This window comes from Amphiura filiformis, chromosome 20 (assembly GCF_039555335.1).
Source record: "Amphiura filiformis chromosome 20, Afil_fr2py, whole genome shotgun sequence".
Classification (NCBI taxonomy): domain Eukaryota; kingdom Metazoa; phylum Echinodermata; class Ophiuroidea; order Amphilepidida; family Amphiuridae; genus Amphiura; species Amphiura filiformis.
The window spans coordinates 37,930,203-37,946,543 of record NC_092647.1 but is presented as its reverse complement, the minus strand read 5'-3'; the positions used below and the strand labels follow the sequence as shown (position 1 = coordinate 37,946,543).

Genomic DNA, 16,341 nt, shown 5'->3' with positions numbered 1-16,341 from the left:
CGCACCTCCCCAAATTTGGAAAAGTATACAAAACTGGTCCCAAAATGTCAGAATTTGCGAGCGTAGCGAGCAAAAAAATCGGTTTTTTACGCTTTTTGGTCAAAAAAGGTCCAAATTTGGAGAAGAAAGTCCACTTTTCACAAAATCGCCCCCACCCCTTGAAAAAAAAAAGTCCACTTTTTCAAAATCAGCACCCCCAAAAAAAATCCTGCGTACGGGCCTGGTCAGGGGAATTATATTTTTAATGTATGAAAACTCTTTGGACCCCCTCTTTGCAAACCAGAAACTTTTGTGACTCCCTCTTTGTGGTCTTATATTAACTCTGGGACCTATAACATTTATTAAATAAATAATAATATTAAACCATACCATGTTTTAGTCTGAATCTTTGTTAGTAATTAATTCAATTTTGGTATTGATGGAAATTGTGCCTAGTATTTAATAGGCCATGGATACCGCACTGCACTGAGTACACACATTTATTCACAAAATAGTCAATTCTTTTGTGTAAGAATAATAGTAACTGAACCAATATTATTTTCGGAATTATTTTTGTAGACTCATTGAGTGTGTCTACTGGCCCGGGGCAGGTGTCTAGTTGCCTACCTATGTTACTCGAAATACCATAAATATCCGATTACTGGGACAAAATAATGACAAAACTTTGAATTGCCTGCATTTATTTGCCGTTCGGTCTGCTTTTACTAGACCCAAATTAATCCCATTGGAATATTGTGTAATTTTAGCAATAAAGTTGCACATTCACACACTTCAAGCACACAGTGGTGGCACCAGGAATTATTTTTCCGGGGGGGGGGGCATTGAGGGGGGCAAAGTGAATTTCTGGGGGGGGCAAAATCAATAAATTTTGCGCAACATTGCCGCAAAAACTGGAAATTGTTGTAATTTTGGGTTTTTACTGGGGCTGGGGAAACAGGGGGGAGGGGGCAAGAGTTCTGACTGGAGGGGCATTTTCCCCCCATACCCCCACCTTTTGTGGAGTATTCATAACCTCATTAATATACGCGAAGCCTGTAATCCAATCAAAAGAAATTGATTGCCTGACCGTGCACTAATTGCGAGGTCATTAATAACTCACAATGACTCCGGACGCGCAACAATGACTTCTGCGCGCGTGTGCGTGTATAAGCTACGCGTTATGGCAACGCACACGCCTACGCGATGCCGTCGCGCTTCTGTGATTGGTAGCTCTTGTTGTCGGCGCGAATGTTATTTTCGCCTGGTTGATTTTTTTGTAGGGTAGGTTACAACAATGATTAAAACTGGTTATATTTAACAGCGTTTTATGGCATAAAATAACATAAAATGCCATTTTGATTTGTTCCAAATATTAGATACGACGGTAATGAATGACAATAATAACTTTGCACCATCTATTTTGAGGTCATTGTGTGAAATTGTCGGGTTTTGTTTTGGGCCTCGGTATATTTCCTCGGGAGCTACCGCTCCCTCGGAAAAATACCTCAGCCCAAAACAAAACCCTCAGATTTCACACAATGACCTCAAAATAGATGGTGCGCAGTTATTATTGTCTAATTCATAACCTCATTAATAAACGCGATGCGTGCGATCCAATCATATTTTATTATTTGCGAAAACGCGAACGCAAATCGAGGTCATTAATATCTCACAATTGACCGCAAAATGCGTAATTGTTCCAATGTCGCACACAATTGACTTCTGCGTGCGCGGTATTGTGCGTCCAACAAACTGCGCGCGCGCTGGCTGCCGTATTTGGATTGCGCGCTACCATATTTGCACAGATTGTGATACGCACTTTTGTTATTGGTCGTTCTGTTTTAGCCTGATCGATTTTTGGCAAGGGAAGATGTAAAAATCATCTATTTTTATAAACTTTTGAGCAAAATTTTGTGTTATTTTGTAAGGTGAAGAGATTAAAGTGACGGTTATGAATGAGGTTAATAACTTTGCATCGGTAATATGTCGGGCATTGTGAAAAATCTAAACATTTTGCTTTGGACCTCGGAATATCCCTCGGGGCTACGCCCCTCGGGATATTCCTCGGTTCCAAAGGCAAAATGTTTAGATTTTTCACAATGCCCTCCAAATAACCGATGCGCAGTTACCTCTAAATATGGCCCCATAACATTTATATTTTGGTTGTCTCGAGGATTTTCATAATATTTTTTATTCTTCAACGTAAAATAAGCAATGTTAGTTGATTTCTGACTTTTCCAATAGTGCTTGAGTAAAACAAGGAGGCTTTTTTTTTCTTCTTATTTCAAATGTGAGATCATTTTCAGGGATAAACCCCTAGAGTTAGAGTACCACAAAAAGATTTGTTCTTGAATAAACTCTACTTATCTGCATAAAGTTTCCTTTTAGCATTCTAAAGTCTAAAAGTTTTTGAAAAATTCCAGAAATTGAGGAGGGGACTGGGGGAAGGGACGCTGAATAAGAACCAACACAGTTAATTATATATATGGCTCAAACATGAATGTTCACACTTGACAAAAACAGTGCTCCAACACTGGTCACTGGGATAAAATGAAATTCTTGGACGGTCGGATCAATACCACAAAATGTACTTCAGCCTTTAACAGCACTTTCCCTTGATATTTTAATACAAATTTCCTTGAATTAATCATTACACTAAACGATCAGACTTATTTTTTTTTTTTTAAACCACCAGTAACATTGTAGTGTAATTTCATTCAATAATATTTAGGCAACTAAAGGCTGGTTCAAAGTGAATATTCGAAGCCGAATATTCGGCTTCGAATACGTTTTGGGCGTCAAAATATATGCGGCTTCGAATATAAAACTATGAACCGGAGAAAGATATATTTCTACAATTTACAGCGTTGCCCGACTGTTAACAAGTATTGCCCGTTGACCAAGGTAAGCAAAATTTAGAGAATTTCTTTAACGAAGTTAATAAAATCATAGGCCCTAATAGGTAAATTCCATTGAACTATTGTCATGATTTAATGTCTGTATAAATGGGTCTAAATAGGAGCAGTGGCGTAACCAGTGGGGGCCGGGGTGCAAGCTGCCCCCCGACACAAAAAAACCTGGAAGGAGAGTAAAAAAATTGGGAAAGGGAAAGAAAAAAAAAAGAGGGAAGAAAAAAGAGGGAAGAGAAAGGGAAAGAAGAGAAAGAAGGAAAGGAGAAGAGAAAAGGGAAGGGACTCAAGGGAGAAGAGAAAGGGAAAGAAAGAGAGAAGATCTATAGGCCTACTACTTTCATTGTGAAATTTGTACTCTGAAACACTGATATTTTCTAATAATGCCAAAAACCAGGAGCTTCATGGCGCTCAGCCCCCTTGATCCCCGCCTGGACCCCTGGACCCCACCGACTCCACCCGTTTAACGCTAACGCTTCGTGGCAAGCAAGCTTTCTCTCGAACATAAATACTAAAACTTTTGATCAGAAATTGGGAAATTTTTCAATCTTGCCCCCCCCCCCCCGGAAGGTCAGGTCTGGTTACGCCCCTGACCTGAATAGGAGTCAAAAAGATTTGCTTTTTGGGGCATTTACGACCTGCCTGTAACAGGCGCGGAGGTTGACCCATACCTTCTTGTAGGTTTCAACTGCAAAGCAAATCAAGAAATGAATGAGTCAATAGATAAATAAGTAAATAAATAAAAAATAAATGAATAAGTCAATAAATAAGTCAATAAATTCATAAATAAATAAATAAATAAATATATAAATATCATAAGATATGATTGAAGCGACGACTAATATGACAGCTCTCACAAGTGTTATATATGAGACCACCCACGGTGACCCACCAAATATATATCTGTCGAGTTCAACAAAATTCAACTCCCACAAATATATTTCCGGTGAATACTTTTTTCATTGGCTGATATCCACTTGAGATCGGTATCATCAAAGTAGTACTGCTCTCATTTCATGATTCATTGAGCAATCAATTTTGGCATTTGACCGAAATACGCGTCAAAAGATGAAAAGTCTCGTTCCGAACTTGTGTAGGCCTACATTGCTAGGGCCTAAGTGTGTTTTAATGCCTGATTCACTAATTATAGAAATAAACAAGAATTTATTTTAAAAGAACACGCAATGATAGGATACCAACGCTCGTGGTTTTGGTTGTTCTGCATAGTTTATGAAGATATTCATTGCAAAGCGCTATATATCCATTCCTACATATTATTACTTATTTTGCCCTCTTAATTATTAATCATAATTATGAATTTGACTGATAACAACGCATTACATCTTTATTCCGCCCAAAATAACATCGTTTATTGGGGCCAAAAACGTCAAGAATTCCGCTATGACAAAAATGGTTGAACCTCCATCATGGCAAACGCATTTTTATATCAATAACCAATGATTTACCACCCCCAGACCCTCACACATCGTCTGCCAGGGGCAGATGCATATGGGGACCTAGAACTGGGGCCAAACATTATTTATGTAAAACCGGGGTGGAGGCATAAATCTGAATTTGGACTTTTTTCTGCATCAGTCGATTTAAAATATGGAAACATTCTTTAGGTTATGTTTGTAAGCCTAAATATCATATTATTTGCATAAAACATTACTTACCATCACTACAGCATTGGAATGCTATTGCCTGCCAGGCATTTTCCTTTACTTTCATATCATATAAAAATGGGTACGCTTGTACCGCGCTAATAAGGGGGCACACCACTAAATGAATGCGCCATTTGTGTAACCCTAATGAGTTCCGGTAAAATACAGAAACTATTTGAGGTATTTTGGGCTTGGCTGGACTTATTAATCAGAAAGAGTGGCGAATTATAGCTTAAATAAAAGTGGAAAGCCTATACATAAATTTGAGTCACCAAAAATGTCGCATTTTTATAATTATTGAGAAAATAGGTCCGCATTATACTTATAGTGTATGGGGGTGGGATGAAAAGCCGACAATCAATTGACAATTTTGATCTTTCGTATTGAAGATATGGATTTTTTTCCCAAAACACCAAAAAAATTAGGTCTTTTGGGGAAAAAATCCATATCTTCAATATGAAAGGGCAAAATTTTCAATTGAACGTCGGCTTTTCCTCCCAGCTACATATACTTTAAGAAAATATCATTAGATTTATAATATTTGCTTCGAGGACTGTTATATCAATATGTGAAAATATCAAATTTTAATAATTTGTCATAAAATTTGTATTATATCGTGAATTTCAAAAATGAAAATTATTTGATATCAGAAAGACATTCTTCGTATTCATAATGTAATTCGATATGTCTGATGTGCTCTCATGTCCCACAAAAATACTGTCGAAACGCTCAAAACGCTCATTCCAGATCCTTTGATTTTCATTGGGGATTTTTGAAATCATCGTTCGTCGAACGATATTCAGGTGACCTCGAGCCTTTCATATAAATCAATAGTATCTTGCTATCAGTTGCGCGATATTTAATCCGATTCAACTCGGCGTGTATTCGTTCCCGTATATATTTTGACGTCACAAAAAGTATTCGAAGCCGAATATTCGCCTTCGAATATGCACTATGAACCGACCCTAACATGCACTAGCTATCCAGTACTAGTCCCATGAAACTGAAAAATACTTTTTGTTGGCACAATGAGACAAAAAAAAAAAAAAAGAAAAAAAAGAAGGAATTTCAGACACGTCTATTTCTGATCCTTTTAATATTTGAGTAGTAGAAACTGGGGCATGTTCTGTATTATTATCGGGGTAAGGTTTTCATTGTTTATCCTAAATTATATCATTTTAGTCTAAAGATTATTCATCAACATCTTACAAGTGTTGGCTAATTATTCCCAGGAAGATCATGGGTTACATCAGGGTTAGAAAGCATCTTTATCCGTCTACAAATTTTTGGAAACCAATGAAGATGGTAGGAGTATGGACAATATATCTAACTTTATACAGCATAATAGCCATGTTAAGGGCTGGGGTATGAACGTTTGGACAGTATTTATTTTGGGACATCAGAGCACATCAGACATATCGAATTGCATTCTGAATACGAAGAATGTCATTCTGATATCAAATAATTTTGATTTTTGAAATTCGCAATTTAATACACATTTTATGGCAAATCATTAAAATTGATATTTTTGATATTTAACAGTACTTGAAGTAAACTTTAGAAATCTGATGATTTATACTTAAAGTGTATGTAGGTGGGATGAAAAGCCGACGATCAATTGAAAATTTTGACCTTTCGTATTGAAGATGTGGATTTTTTTCCCAAAACACCAAAAAAATTAGGTCTTTTTGGGAAAAAAATCCATATCTTCAATATGAAAGGTCAAAATTTTCAATTGACCGTCGGCTTTTCCTCCCTACTACATACACTTTAAGAATATAACATTAGATTTATATAATTTACTTCGAGGACTGTTATATATCAAAAATTTGAAAAATATCAAATTTTTATAATTTGTCATAAAATTTGTATTATATTGTGATTTTCAAAAATGAAAATTATTTGATATCAGAAAGACATGCTTCGTATTCAGAATGCAATTCGATAGGTCTGAGGTGCTCTCATGTCCCACAAAAAATACTGTCGAAACGCAATAAACGCTCATTTTAGATCCCTTAAGGTTGGGGGTAAAATTTCTAAAAATTGCTTACCTCCCCCCCACCTCCCCTTTCGGCTGCCAAAAAACATCTTCCCTTTCCTTTGCACATGCCAAAAGTTTGGGATCCCAATTTGTCTAGATAATGGGAGTACAGTGAGCATGCATTTCCATGCTGTTTTCCCAAGTTTTGGAGCATTTTATTTAAAAGGTAGCCTAGGAATATGTGCCAAAAATGGACCCCCCTTCCTTCTTGCCAAAAAATTCTTTCTCCCCAGTTTTACTCTTCGCCAGGGCTCATAATTATTGCACAGCCTCTATAAATTATGATAATTTTATGCATTGGTATTGGTCCATTGTTCACAAGTGAGGTAAACTGACACAGACAAGATGACATGTTAAGTTTTTTGTATTTTATTGTTTCAAGTGTAATATGAATGATTATGATAATGAGTATACAATTAAGACAACCTTTAAAAAATGATAGATTTGACTGATATGTTTATTTCAGTGTTTATGAATTGAATATGGGTACTAATTGTTACTAGGCACAATTTAGATTTGTCAACATGTTATCCTCTGATTGAACAAGTTTGGAAAAGTGCTATATTCAGCCCATTGTTTTATTGATGTTGAATTATAATTTTTCACACTGTAGCATTTATTGAAGTTTTCCAAAACTCACTCAGTCCACTTTGACACATTATGAAAAAATCCCTTGTTGCACTCAGTTTAGCAATTCCAACTGATCTAAAGCAATTCGCTATCATAGTGTGACGTCAAAATCTATCGTCGGGTCAACTGGTTTACGTTAAATCGACTGCTTAATGCTATTTGTGTTCGGAACCACAATCAAAATGATCGCAACACAAAAGTCAATGGCTTGCTAACAGGTGCACAAACCAAGTGCGAACTAGTTAACTAAGGTACTACGTATTTACTACGACGGCAAATACCAGTTGTGAGGACTGAGTGAGTCTTGAAAATATCTAAAGCAGATTCATTTGGCTGGTGAATGAATGGGGGCTGATTGAGTTTCGAAAAAATGGGATAGGATAGTTTACATGTCATTATTCACTATTGACTATATGCTTGGTTTAATTTTGACCAAAAGTGGACGAAGTGAGTTTTGAAATATCACTCTTCATATCAAGGCTTGAGAACCACAAATCCTTAATCACAAAAGATTATTCCTTTGTGAGTTAAAGGTCCGCCATCACATCTGGAATAATGAACTACCAAATTGAGTTATGTGGCCCCGGGCATGTCAGTCCAGACACCACCTAAGTCCAGACAAGTATACAGGAGTGTGATCTATAAGGACAAGGTCGCCTACTTACTGGCCAGTTGACCAAGCCAACGATTGTGGACCTTTAAGGCTTTCTGGTTCTGAACCCTCGATAATTATGTACAATCAATTTTTTTAATCCCAAGAAAAACACAATAAGACATTATTCAACAATATTTCTAATCAAACATAATTCAACATTTGTAATAAGTTAATTCAACATCTTTAGAAACATTAAAATACATATTTTTGTGCAGTTATTTCTATATCGTTAGAAACATTGTGATAAATTTGTGCAGTAATAAATTATTTACTTTGATAAGTTGTAATTTACAAGCACCTGTACTTTACAAATTGTATCTTTGGTAATCAAGTTGAATTAGTTGTTTGCCACCAACATTAAAAGCTTTTAAGCATCACAAATGTTTAACTTATTTATTTTACACAGGTTAAAAATTACTATAATCAGTGTCCAGCACTGCTTTAAGACTATGACATAAAAATACACCTTGGTTCGCCTCAAGTTTGGTTGTGGCGTAGGTGCAAATTTTACAGGTAGCAGTACCAAATTGCACATGGCCCATTCCATGTCAACTCAGGGATGTGCACATAGCACCTCTTCAATTTTTCTTTTTCTGTGTGGTGGTAGATATTGATGAGAAAGTAAAATCCTGAAAATTTGAGCTTCATACTCCATTTCGTTTTCCCGTGGCATCAATTTGAAATTTAGGGGGTCAAACGTAAAAAATGTTGCCATAGCGAAAGCGATGTTTGGAGGTCCATAAATGTATAAAGGAACCCTTTAAAACTTTGAAAAGTATGTATCCTGGGGTACTTTTTTCAGGTGTAGAATTCAAATATGCTATCAGAAAACTTGTAACTCCTTTACTTTAAAAGATATAGGGCCCTCAAATTGCAACTTCGTCCAACCAGGACCAACTTTGGGGGTCAGAACTCCAAAAGTAAAAATAATTTTACTTTCCATTTTTTTTGCCAGTCAGAGCCCTTTGGTAGGACATTACTCTTATCCCTATATTGAGCATATTAGAATACATTTAGCTGAGATATTACCCATACAAAACCACTTTTTTACATTTTACCCCCTGAAAACCAATGTCAGACAATTTGCCCCACCATCAACTTCAGGTATGTTGAAGATATGTTCTTGGACAACATTTCTGAGAGATATTGGCTTAGGGTCTTGATGGCTTCAACACATTGAGTTGAGGTTTGCCTTCTCCATAGAGTTGTACATTAAATCATTATACATGCAAAATCAAAAATGTGTACAACTCTGTGAAAAAAGAAAAAAATTGAAGAGGTGCTGCGGTGCACATCCCTGGAGTTGACATGGAATGGGCCACATGTAAAGTTAAAGCCATAATGTGTGATGTAGTATAAATTTCTACAATTTTTCCTGACAATTAAAACAAACGCTGCACTTATATTGAACTACTCAATTCAATTCAATTCAATTTATTTCCATCAAAAATACAAAGCCATGATGTGTAAAGTAGTATAAGTAAATCCCATTTTTATCAAGAAAAAATTGAGATCAATGATATTATACTTCTTTAAAGTTAAATTATTATATATGTCACTAAAAATATGTTATTTGTCACTACAGAAGTTAATGCATGCAAAGAAACACTGGTCACAGTACCTGTTTTTACAACTTGCATTGTTTTAAAGTTATACGGTACTATAGTACATACCAATATTGCACTGATAATGAATACAAAAAAAGAACACCTAAGGGAACAACCCAAAAGTTCGACGAAGCCCTATAAACGAAATTCCTTTCGTTAGGGAGGGAGGGGGTCAAAAAGTCTGATTACGTTTGTAAAAAATGTAGTTAAAACATCAGTCAAAGTTGATCTATTTTTAAGGACTTTAAAATATATCATTTTCAAATTTTAGTATTTTCCGAAGTACAATATTGTCATTTTACAGTGGTTGCTTCAAAATGATTTCAAATCAATATAGAGTACGGTACTCGCAACCTGCACCTTGTAAGTTCATGTTTAAAGCAGCTGTACCACTCTTTGATTCTTTTTTATTTGAAAATCCAGCAAATCCTAATTTTTGTCGTGCCAAAAAAAGTATGAAGAAAAATATTTTAAATAAAATCCAATATTTCTTTCTTCCGTAAACGTGATCAATATCTAGCATTGTCACACCCCTCCACAACCCCATGCACCATAGCGATGGCCCCTGTATCCTATGAATACCGGTTGGAATTTTCAATATTTGACACTTACGTTAGAGGGGAGGGGGAGGGGGCTATAGCCTTCTAACGAAAGGACTTTTGTTTATAGGACTTCATCGAACTTTTGGGTTGTTCCCTAAAATATATTCTGATCATACACAACATGCTTAGAATATACATGAAATATAATTATACACAACATAAAAAAATATGAGAAATATATTAAATATATAAGATACATGATATGTTAAGATCAATTTTACACACAAGTTACACATACAATATTATATATCAGGACTAATAAATAAATGATGATTACAGAACATGACCTGTAAAATTTTACAGTTGTAATGAGATAAATATGAGCTCTCTTCTGATATCAATGAGGTTTTGTGGGGAACCTTATGCCCCTGTCAGACTCTCCTGCCTCTTGCCGCTGTGGTAAGCGGCATGACGTATCAGCCAATGAAAGCCTTGATTCTGTCAGGGTGTCTGGAATGTGTGTGCGCCACGCCGCTCAGAGGCATGATAGTATGAAACCAGCATTACTGCTTGTGTTCCATGAGAAGTAAGCCTGTGTGTAAAAATACCGTAAAAACTTGATAGTTAGCATTAATTATGTGCTTACTATCGAACGCTTTTAAAACATGCAAACATGAAGTGCCCCATCTTCAAAAGCGTAAAGGGTTTTGTGCAAATCAGTGATACACATAGTTATATACGAACAAGTAAATCTGAAAATTTGTGTCTCAACCCCAATAGCTCAGTTGGTAAAGTGCCGTACAATTTCATGTTTTCAAAAGCACTCGATAGTAAGCACATATGCTAACTATCGAGTTTTTACGGTAGGCTTTTTTTGCTGTAATGAATGAAACATCAGGCTTACAAGGCTTAGTTTGGTCATTTTTGCTGTGTTTTCCTATGTTCCCTTGTTTCTAAAATTAATAGTTAAATACAAAGCAAACTTGGACAAGATCACACCAAATTGTCATTGGTCGCAGCCTCAAATCGCTAGCGTTCTCTCAAAATGCTGACATACACACACACAAAAGACGCCACATAGGTGGGTGTGCAACGTGATCTCAAATACTTAAAAACAAACTTATAAATCACATCAATATTCCCATATACTTCCAGGGATTCAAAACATGAAATAGTGTAAACATACATATAAAGCCTCTTTCCTATTGTGGTCCTTAAACCTACATTTGGTGAAAGTACAAAGACAACAATACTACAAATATGGATTGCACTTTATCAACAAATGAAGGGCCCACAAATTCTTGAAAAGAATTCTTAGAAAAACTTGATAAGTTTTTTACAAAATAAAAAAAAACCATTGGTAGCACATTTTTAGAAAAGTTTCTTACAAAATTAAAAACAAACAAACATTGGTAGCACATTTTGTTTGACAAAACTGGTCCGACATACAATGTCACACATGTTCGGTCACAATGGCTCCTTATGTAAGAAAAGATGTAGTTTTGAAAGTTGCACTTTGGTCCATTCAACTCTGAAACAATGCAGTAGGCCTGACCTATTGTAGATTACATTCTGCATACTTTGTGGGTGTTGAATCTTCAAAAACTTTAGTTGTTCCACTTTGGAAGAACACTCTGGGTAAACGTACCTTTCACTATAGAGGAACTAAGTTGTGGAATAACCTTCCAGTTAGTGTGCGTTTAGATTATGACACTTTGAGTCTGCACATGTTTAAAAATGCTATTGTTCAAGTTTGATTCATAATCACATATATTCTCTCAGTATTATGTTTTTCAATATGTTCCTACATTTTTTTCTACTATTGGTAAATATGTATTATTTACATATAATTGTATACTTATTATCTGGGCCTCTTGGGAGACCAGTACGTATGTATTGAAAGAGCTATCCAGAATAAAAAAAGATTAAATAATAAATAAGAATGGACCAAAATGCAACTTTCAAAATTGCATCTTTTCTTATGTAACACAGGTGCATAAAAGGAAACAAAAAAGAAATATTTTTTTTTTAATTTGCTAAAACACTTTATTTTTTAGTCTGGAACCTGTGGACCCTTTAAAAAGACTGCACTTTGATTATGACTTACATTAGATAATATTGAATAAATATAGCCTAAAAAGATAAATATTAGGTAAATATTTTCACATTGCACAAGGCATTTTTGAGTAAAAGTTGAAAACTACCGTTTTACTAATTTGCTAAACCAATTTGTGTTTTTGATGCTACGACCCTTAAAATGACCGCATAGATTAATATAATATAATGGGGATGAAATTATACACGCACCATTAATCAACCCACAGTATACCAGGCAAGATGCTTTATGCGAGTTATCGAATTTTCACAAATACCACTTATTTAGATAGTAGTAGAAGTAGAGCTTCAGTCTTAAAATGGTATTAATGTTGAAATGCGCACGAAGCACGCTAAAAGTTTTGACTTTCTACGCTTGAAGAGGGCACAGAATCGATTAAATGCTGAAATGGCTGATTTGATGGCTGATTTTGGGAGATTCACAGCGAGTGATATTTAGGGGAGTGGAAAATCGCTCACTAGAAATCAAGTTTGAGAGCGAGAGCGATCCCTCGCCTCAAACGGCAAGGCCTGATGAACTTTCGAGTGGAATTTGAACATATATATTTTGTTGTCCCATATTTGAGGGGTCATCTTAAGGGTGGGACATTTTGAATTCAGCACACTTTTGCCATTGAGTGAAATAGGGTAGTTCCAAAAATCTACTCAGAAATTCCACAACCTTCTCATAGATTGAAGCACACATCTGAGATTTCTGTCTAGTTTGTATAATTCATGTTAAACCATGATTAATATGACTAACTGATCACTATAGAGGCCGTCAGTGTGATGTCATGTGACGCTATCTTGTGGGTACACGCTGCGATGGTAGTTTGATCTCCATGCGTGATGATGCGTGGCAAGCTGTGCCCTGCGCGTAGTATCCGACGCATGAACACGCGTATCATTTGTACCCACAAGATGGCAAAAGGCTGACGGCCTCTATGACTAACAACCTGTTACAAGACATTACATCCCCAGCAGGCCTGATGTGGATAGTCAGGAGCGTAAACCTTGTGTTCAAATCCGCAAACCCAGAAATGTCCGTTCATGTTCTTCCATGTGTAGGCAACCTCTGATACAGGCACAGATCGTAACACTTGACGCTGTGTTAATAAAGAAAACAGAGTTAATAATTTAACAATATGGTATAAAAAATATAGCACTTAAAACAAAAACACAGCACAGAAAAGAATTCAAGTCCACAAAATACAGAAAAGAAAGTCCACACAGCACAGAGAGGAAATTCCACATAACATAGAGATGAAGGTCCACACAGCCAGCACAGTAAAGAAATTCCACACAACACAGAAAAGAAAGTCCATACAGCACAGAAAAGAAAGTCCACACAGCACAGAAAGGAAATTCCACACAACATAGAGATGAATGTCCACACAGCCAGCACAGTAAAGAAATTCCACACAACACAGAAAAGAAAGTCCATACAGCACGGAAAAGAAAGTTCACACAACACAGAAAAGGGTCTGTTTGGGGGCACTTAGTGTGGTATGGGTATGTGTGGTGGTTAAGAGTCCCATATTCAGGCTCTCTGGCAATTCTGAAGATCCCAGTTGGGGATCATGCCTCAGTTAATTAGCACCACGTTAGGCAAACACCCAAAGCAGCTCTACAACCTATAATTTGGCCCAATTTTAGTTCACTAGGCCCAAAAGCATGTCAAAATTTTAGTGCCGGAAAATCAGTTCTCGAAGTTTTGCGCTCTGCATGGTGGGGGTCTAACCCCACTACCAATTATGTCTTAGCCTTCAGGAGCCTCGATTTATTAGTCTGGTCTTGTTTTGAGTTCACAGAACTTATTAATATATTATTTCTAGAATTTAGCACCTGTCAAAGACATTAATATTGCCTGTCCTAGGAGCACTCTGCCTGTCCAAAATGACAGGTGGCTAGCTAATACCTTAGCCAAAACATAACAGTGGGTGCACTTTGAAATATGGCATCTACAATCTTGGAAATAAGTCTTGGAACACTTCAAAGTAAATAACGGCGGAAAACTTTCACCCCCTTTCCCCCATGCAATGTTGAGAAATGCCAATGTCTTCAGCAGTTTCCCAATGTGTACATCATTGATTGATGGGGAGGGGGGAAGGGCAAATCATTGTTGCAGATGTCATCTTTGTTCCCAAGCACAATATATGTCATTTCCATGATCATTAGTAATTCTGCACGGAATTTACGGCAGAGTGTGCCAAGCGTTCCAAGTACTTATTTCCAAGATTGTAGATATGAAAAAGCTTAATTTATGTTGCTCTCTTTTTACACTATTATTGTGTTTTAGTGTGATCAGATCACATCATAAATAGAATTTTGTTATTTATATATGGTACCTGCACAAGCATTCTTTCCTTGGGCCAAGCTTGGCGATGTTCACCGACTATCCGTTTCGAGTTATCATTGATTTCTTCAACCGTGTATTGGGAGATGGGCCAAACCTGTAGAAAAGGCCAAAAGACAAAATACCTATAAGTACGAGGGGCGGTCAAAAAGTTCGTAGAACAAGGTACTTGAAAGAGGACTAGCTAAATTCTTTTTATCTCAGTCAGTCTTGAACATGGTCACTGCATACCTGAATGCATTTGTCGCAATTTTTCTTGAAACCTTCTATGTCAACAAAATGGAGGTCTTCCAACTGCTCCAGGAGCCAGTCTTCAGTGAGGGCTCACCAGCATTGCTCACCAAACCTGATATTATGAAGGTAGGAGTAGGACTTAAATAATAGGTTTCACTAACTATGCAGTTAAAACTGACCCCTCTGTCGTGAATGGCAGCTTGACAAACTGAGAAAAAGGCACAGGACACAATTCGAGAGCAGCCCCATTCCTACCACCAACCTTCTTCACTTGATATAACTATGATTGTACTTTCATTGGGAAATGAACTTTATCAAGACTCTCCCTGAATCTCAGAAAATAGTGATGAAGACCTCGGGCTATGGTGACCGAGTGATGATCTTCTTATGAGCAGGCGATCCAGGCGCTTCCACTGAAAGGGCCAAAAATGCATGTTTTTGGCCCCTATTTCCAAAAATTGGTCAAATATTAAAATTTGATGTTAATCTCCAGTTAAGACTAAACGAATGATTAGGATTGATCTCTGTTTCATTTGGCAAAACAGGATAATATTTTTTTAATCCAAAAAAATTAGTGCTGCATTTTTCTGGAATGGAGAGTAGGCATTAACAACAACAGCATTCGAAATAGGGCCGGTCAGCCGGCCATTGGCCTGTAACTTTTTGGCCTGGCCGGTAACTTTTCTGACTGGCATCTAGTTGCCTGCCCGGCTGGCGGTAACTTTTAAGGTCAAGCCCGGCTGGCCTGTAACTTTTTGAGGCATATTTTGAACACTGAACAACAGTCAATGATAGTTATTAACCTCCCGCTTGAAAAGCTCCGCCAATCCTGGTTTGAATGCTTGAAGATGGGGAGACTCAAACAGGATGTAAAAAGGAGAGGGTGGGTTTACCGTGGGTGGAAAGATTAAGACCCCGTTTAGACTAGAGAAAAGTCGAATTCAAATTCGACATCAAATTCGATTAAGACAGAGGATTAGCATAAATTAATTTGTGTTTGTGGTTTTTAGTGGGTGTTTACACTATGCGCCCGAACGAATTCGACTCTGTTGAATTCGATTACGACTATTTACGCCCTCTGTCATCCAGTATTTTTTTTATCAAACCTAAGATTATAATTCATTATATTCTATTTTAAATGCCTGCATACTTTTTAAACAAAAAAATCTACATGCAAAGTAGTAAAATTGAGATAAAAGTCAGCGTTAACTTTCCGGTAGAAACGTTTTGAGTACGTCGCCATATTGAATTTTTAACACGTATTTTCCTCATTCTGAGCATGTGCAGAATGCGTCACTGCTCAACTTGTGACGTCATAGTTCATATAAAATTCATCCGCAGAGCGGCTCACAGAATTCAGGCCGCGAAAACTTTTATGGCCTTGCTTTATGAACTCCATTTGCTCCCTTTGTTTCCCATTATGAGATGATACTTTGACCCATTTACCCTAAATTAAAGTTGAGGATTATTTCAGATGAACTAACACCGCGATAAAATCAGCCATTTTTGTGGCTCTACTTCGAGTTTGGAGTGAAAATTGGATGTACACTCACTACAGTATGCTGCACATGTACGAAAATACACAAGAAACAGCTGTTGTTTAGCGATATCACAGTGCCGTTGCTTAGCG

At 36.8% G+C, this 16,341-nt stretch overlaps 1 protein-coding gene across 2 annotated transcripts in view; it reads right to left on the bottom strand.

Annotated features, from left to right (window-relative positions):
- Positions 1–12,236: 12,236 nt before the first annotated feature.
- The window catches only part of LOC140142815 (protein SSUH2 homolog), a 30,613-nt gene continuing 26,508 nt past the window's right edge, over positions 12,237–16,341 (bottom strand). For both annotated transcript variants that reach the window (XM_072164824.1, XM_072164825.1), the window contains 2 exons: positions 14,470–14,574; positions 12,237–13,227 (listed from right to left, as the gene is read on the bottom strand). In XM_072164824.1, coding sequence (XP_072020925.1) covers positions 13,081–13,227; positions 14,470–14,574 — 252 coding nt within the window. In that variant the 3' untranslated portion in view covers positions 12,237–13,080. The remainder of the gene's footprint in view (positions 13,228–14,469; positions 14,575–16,341) is intronic.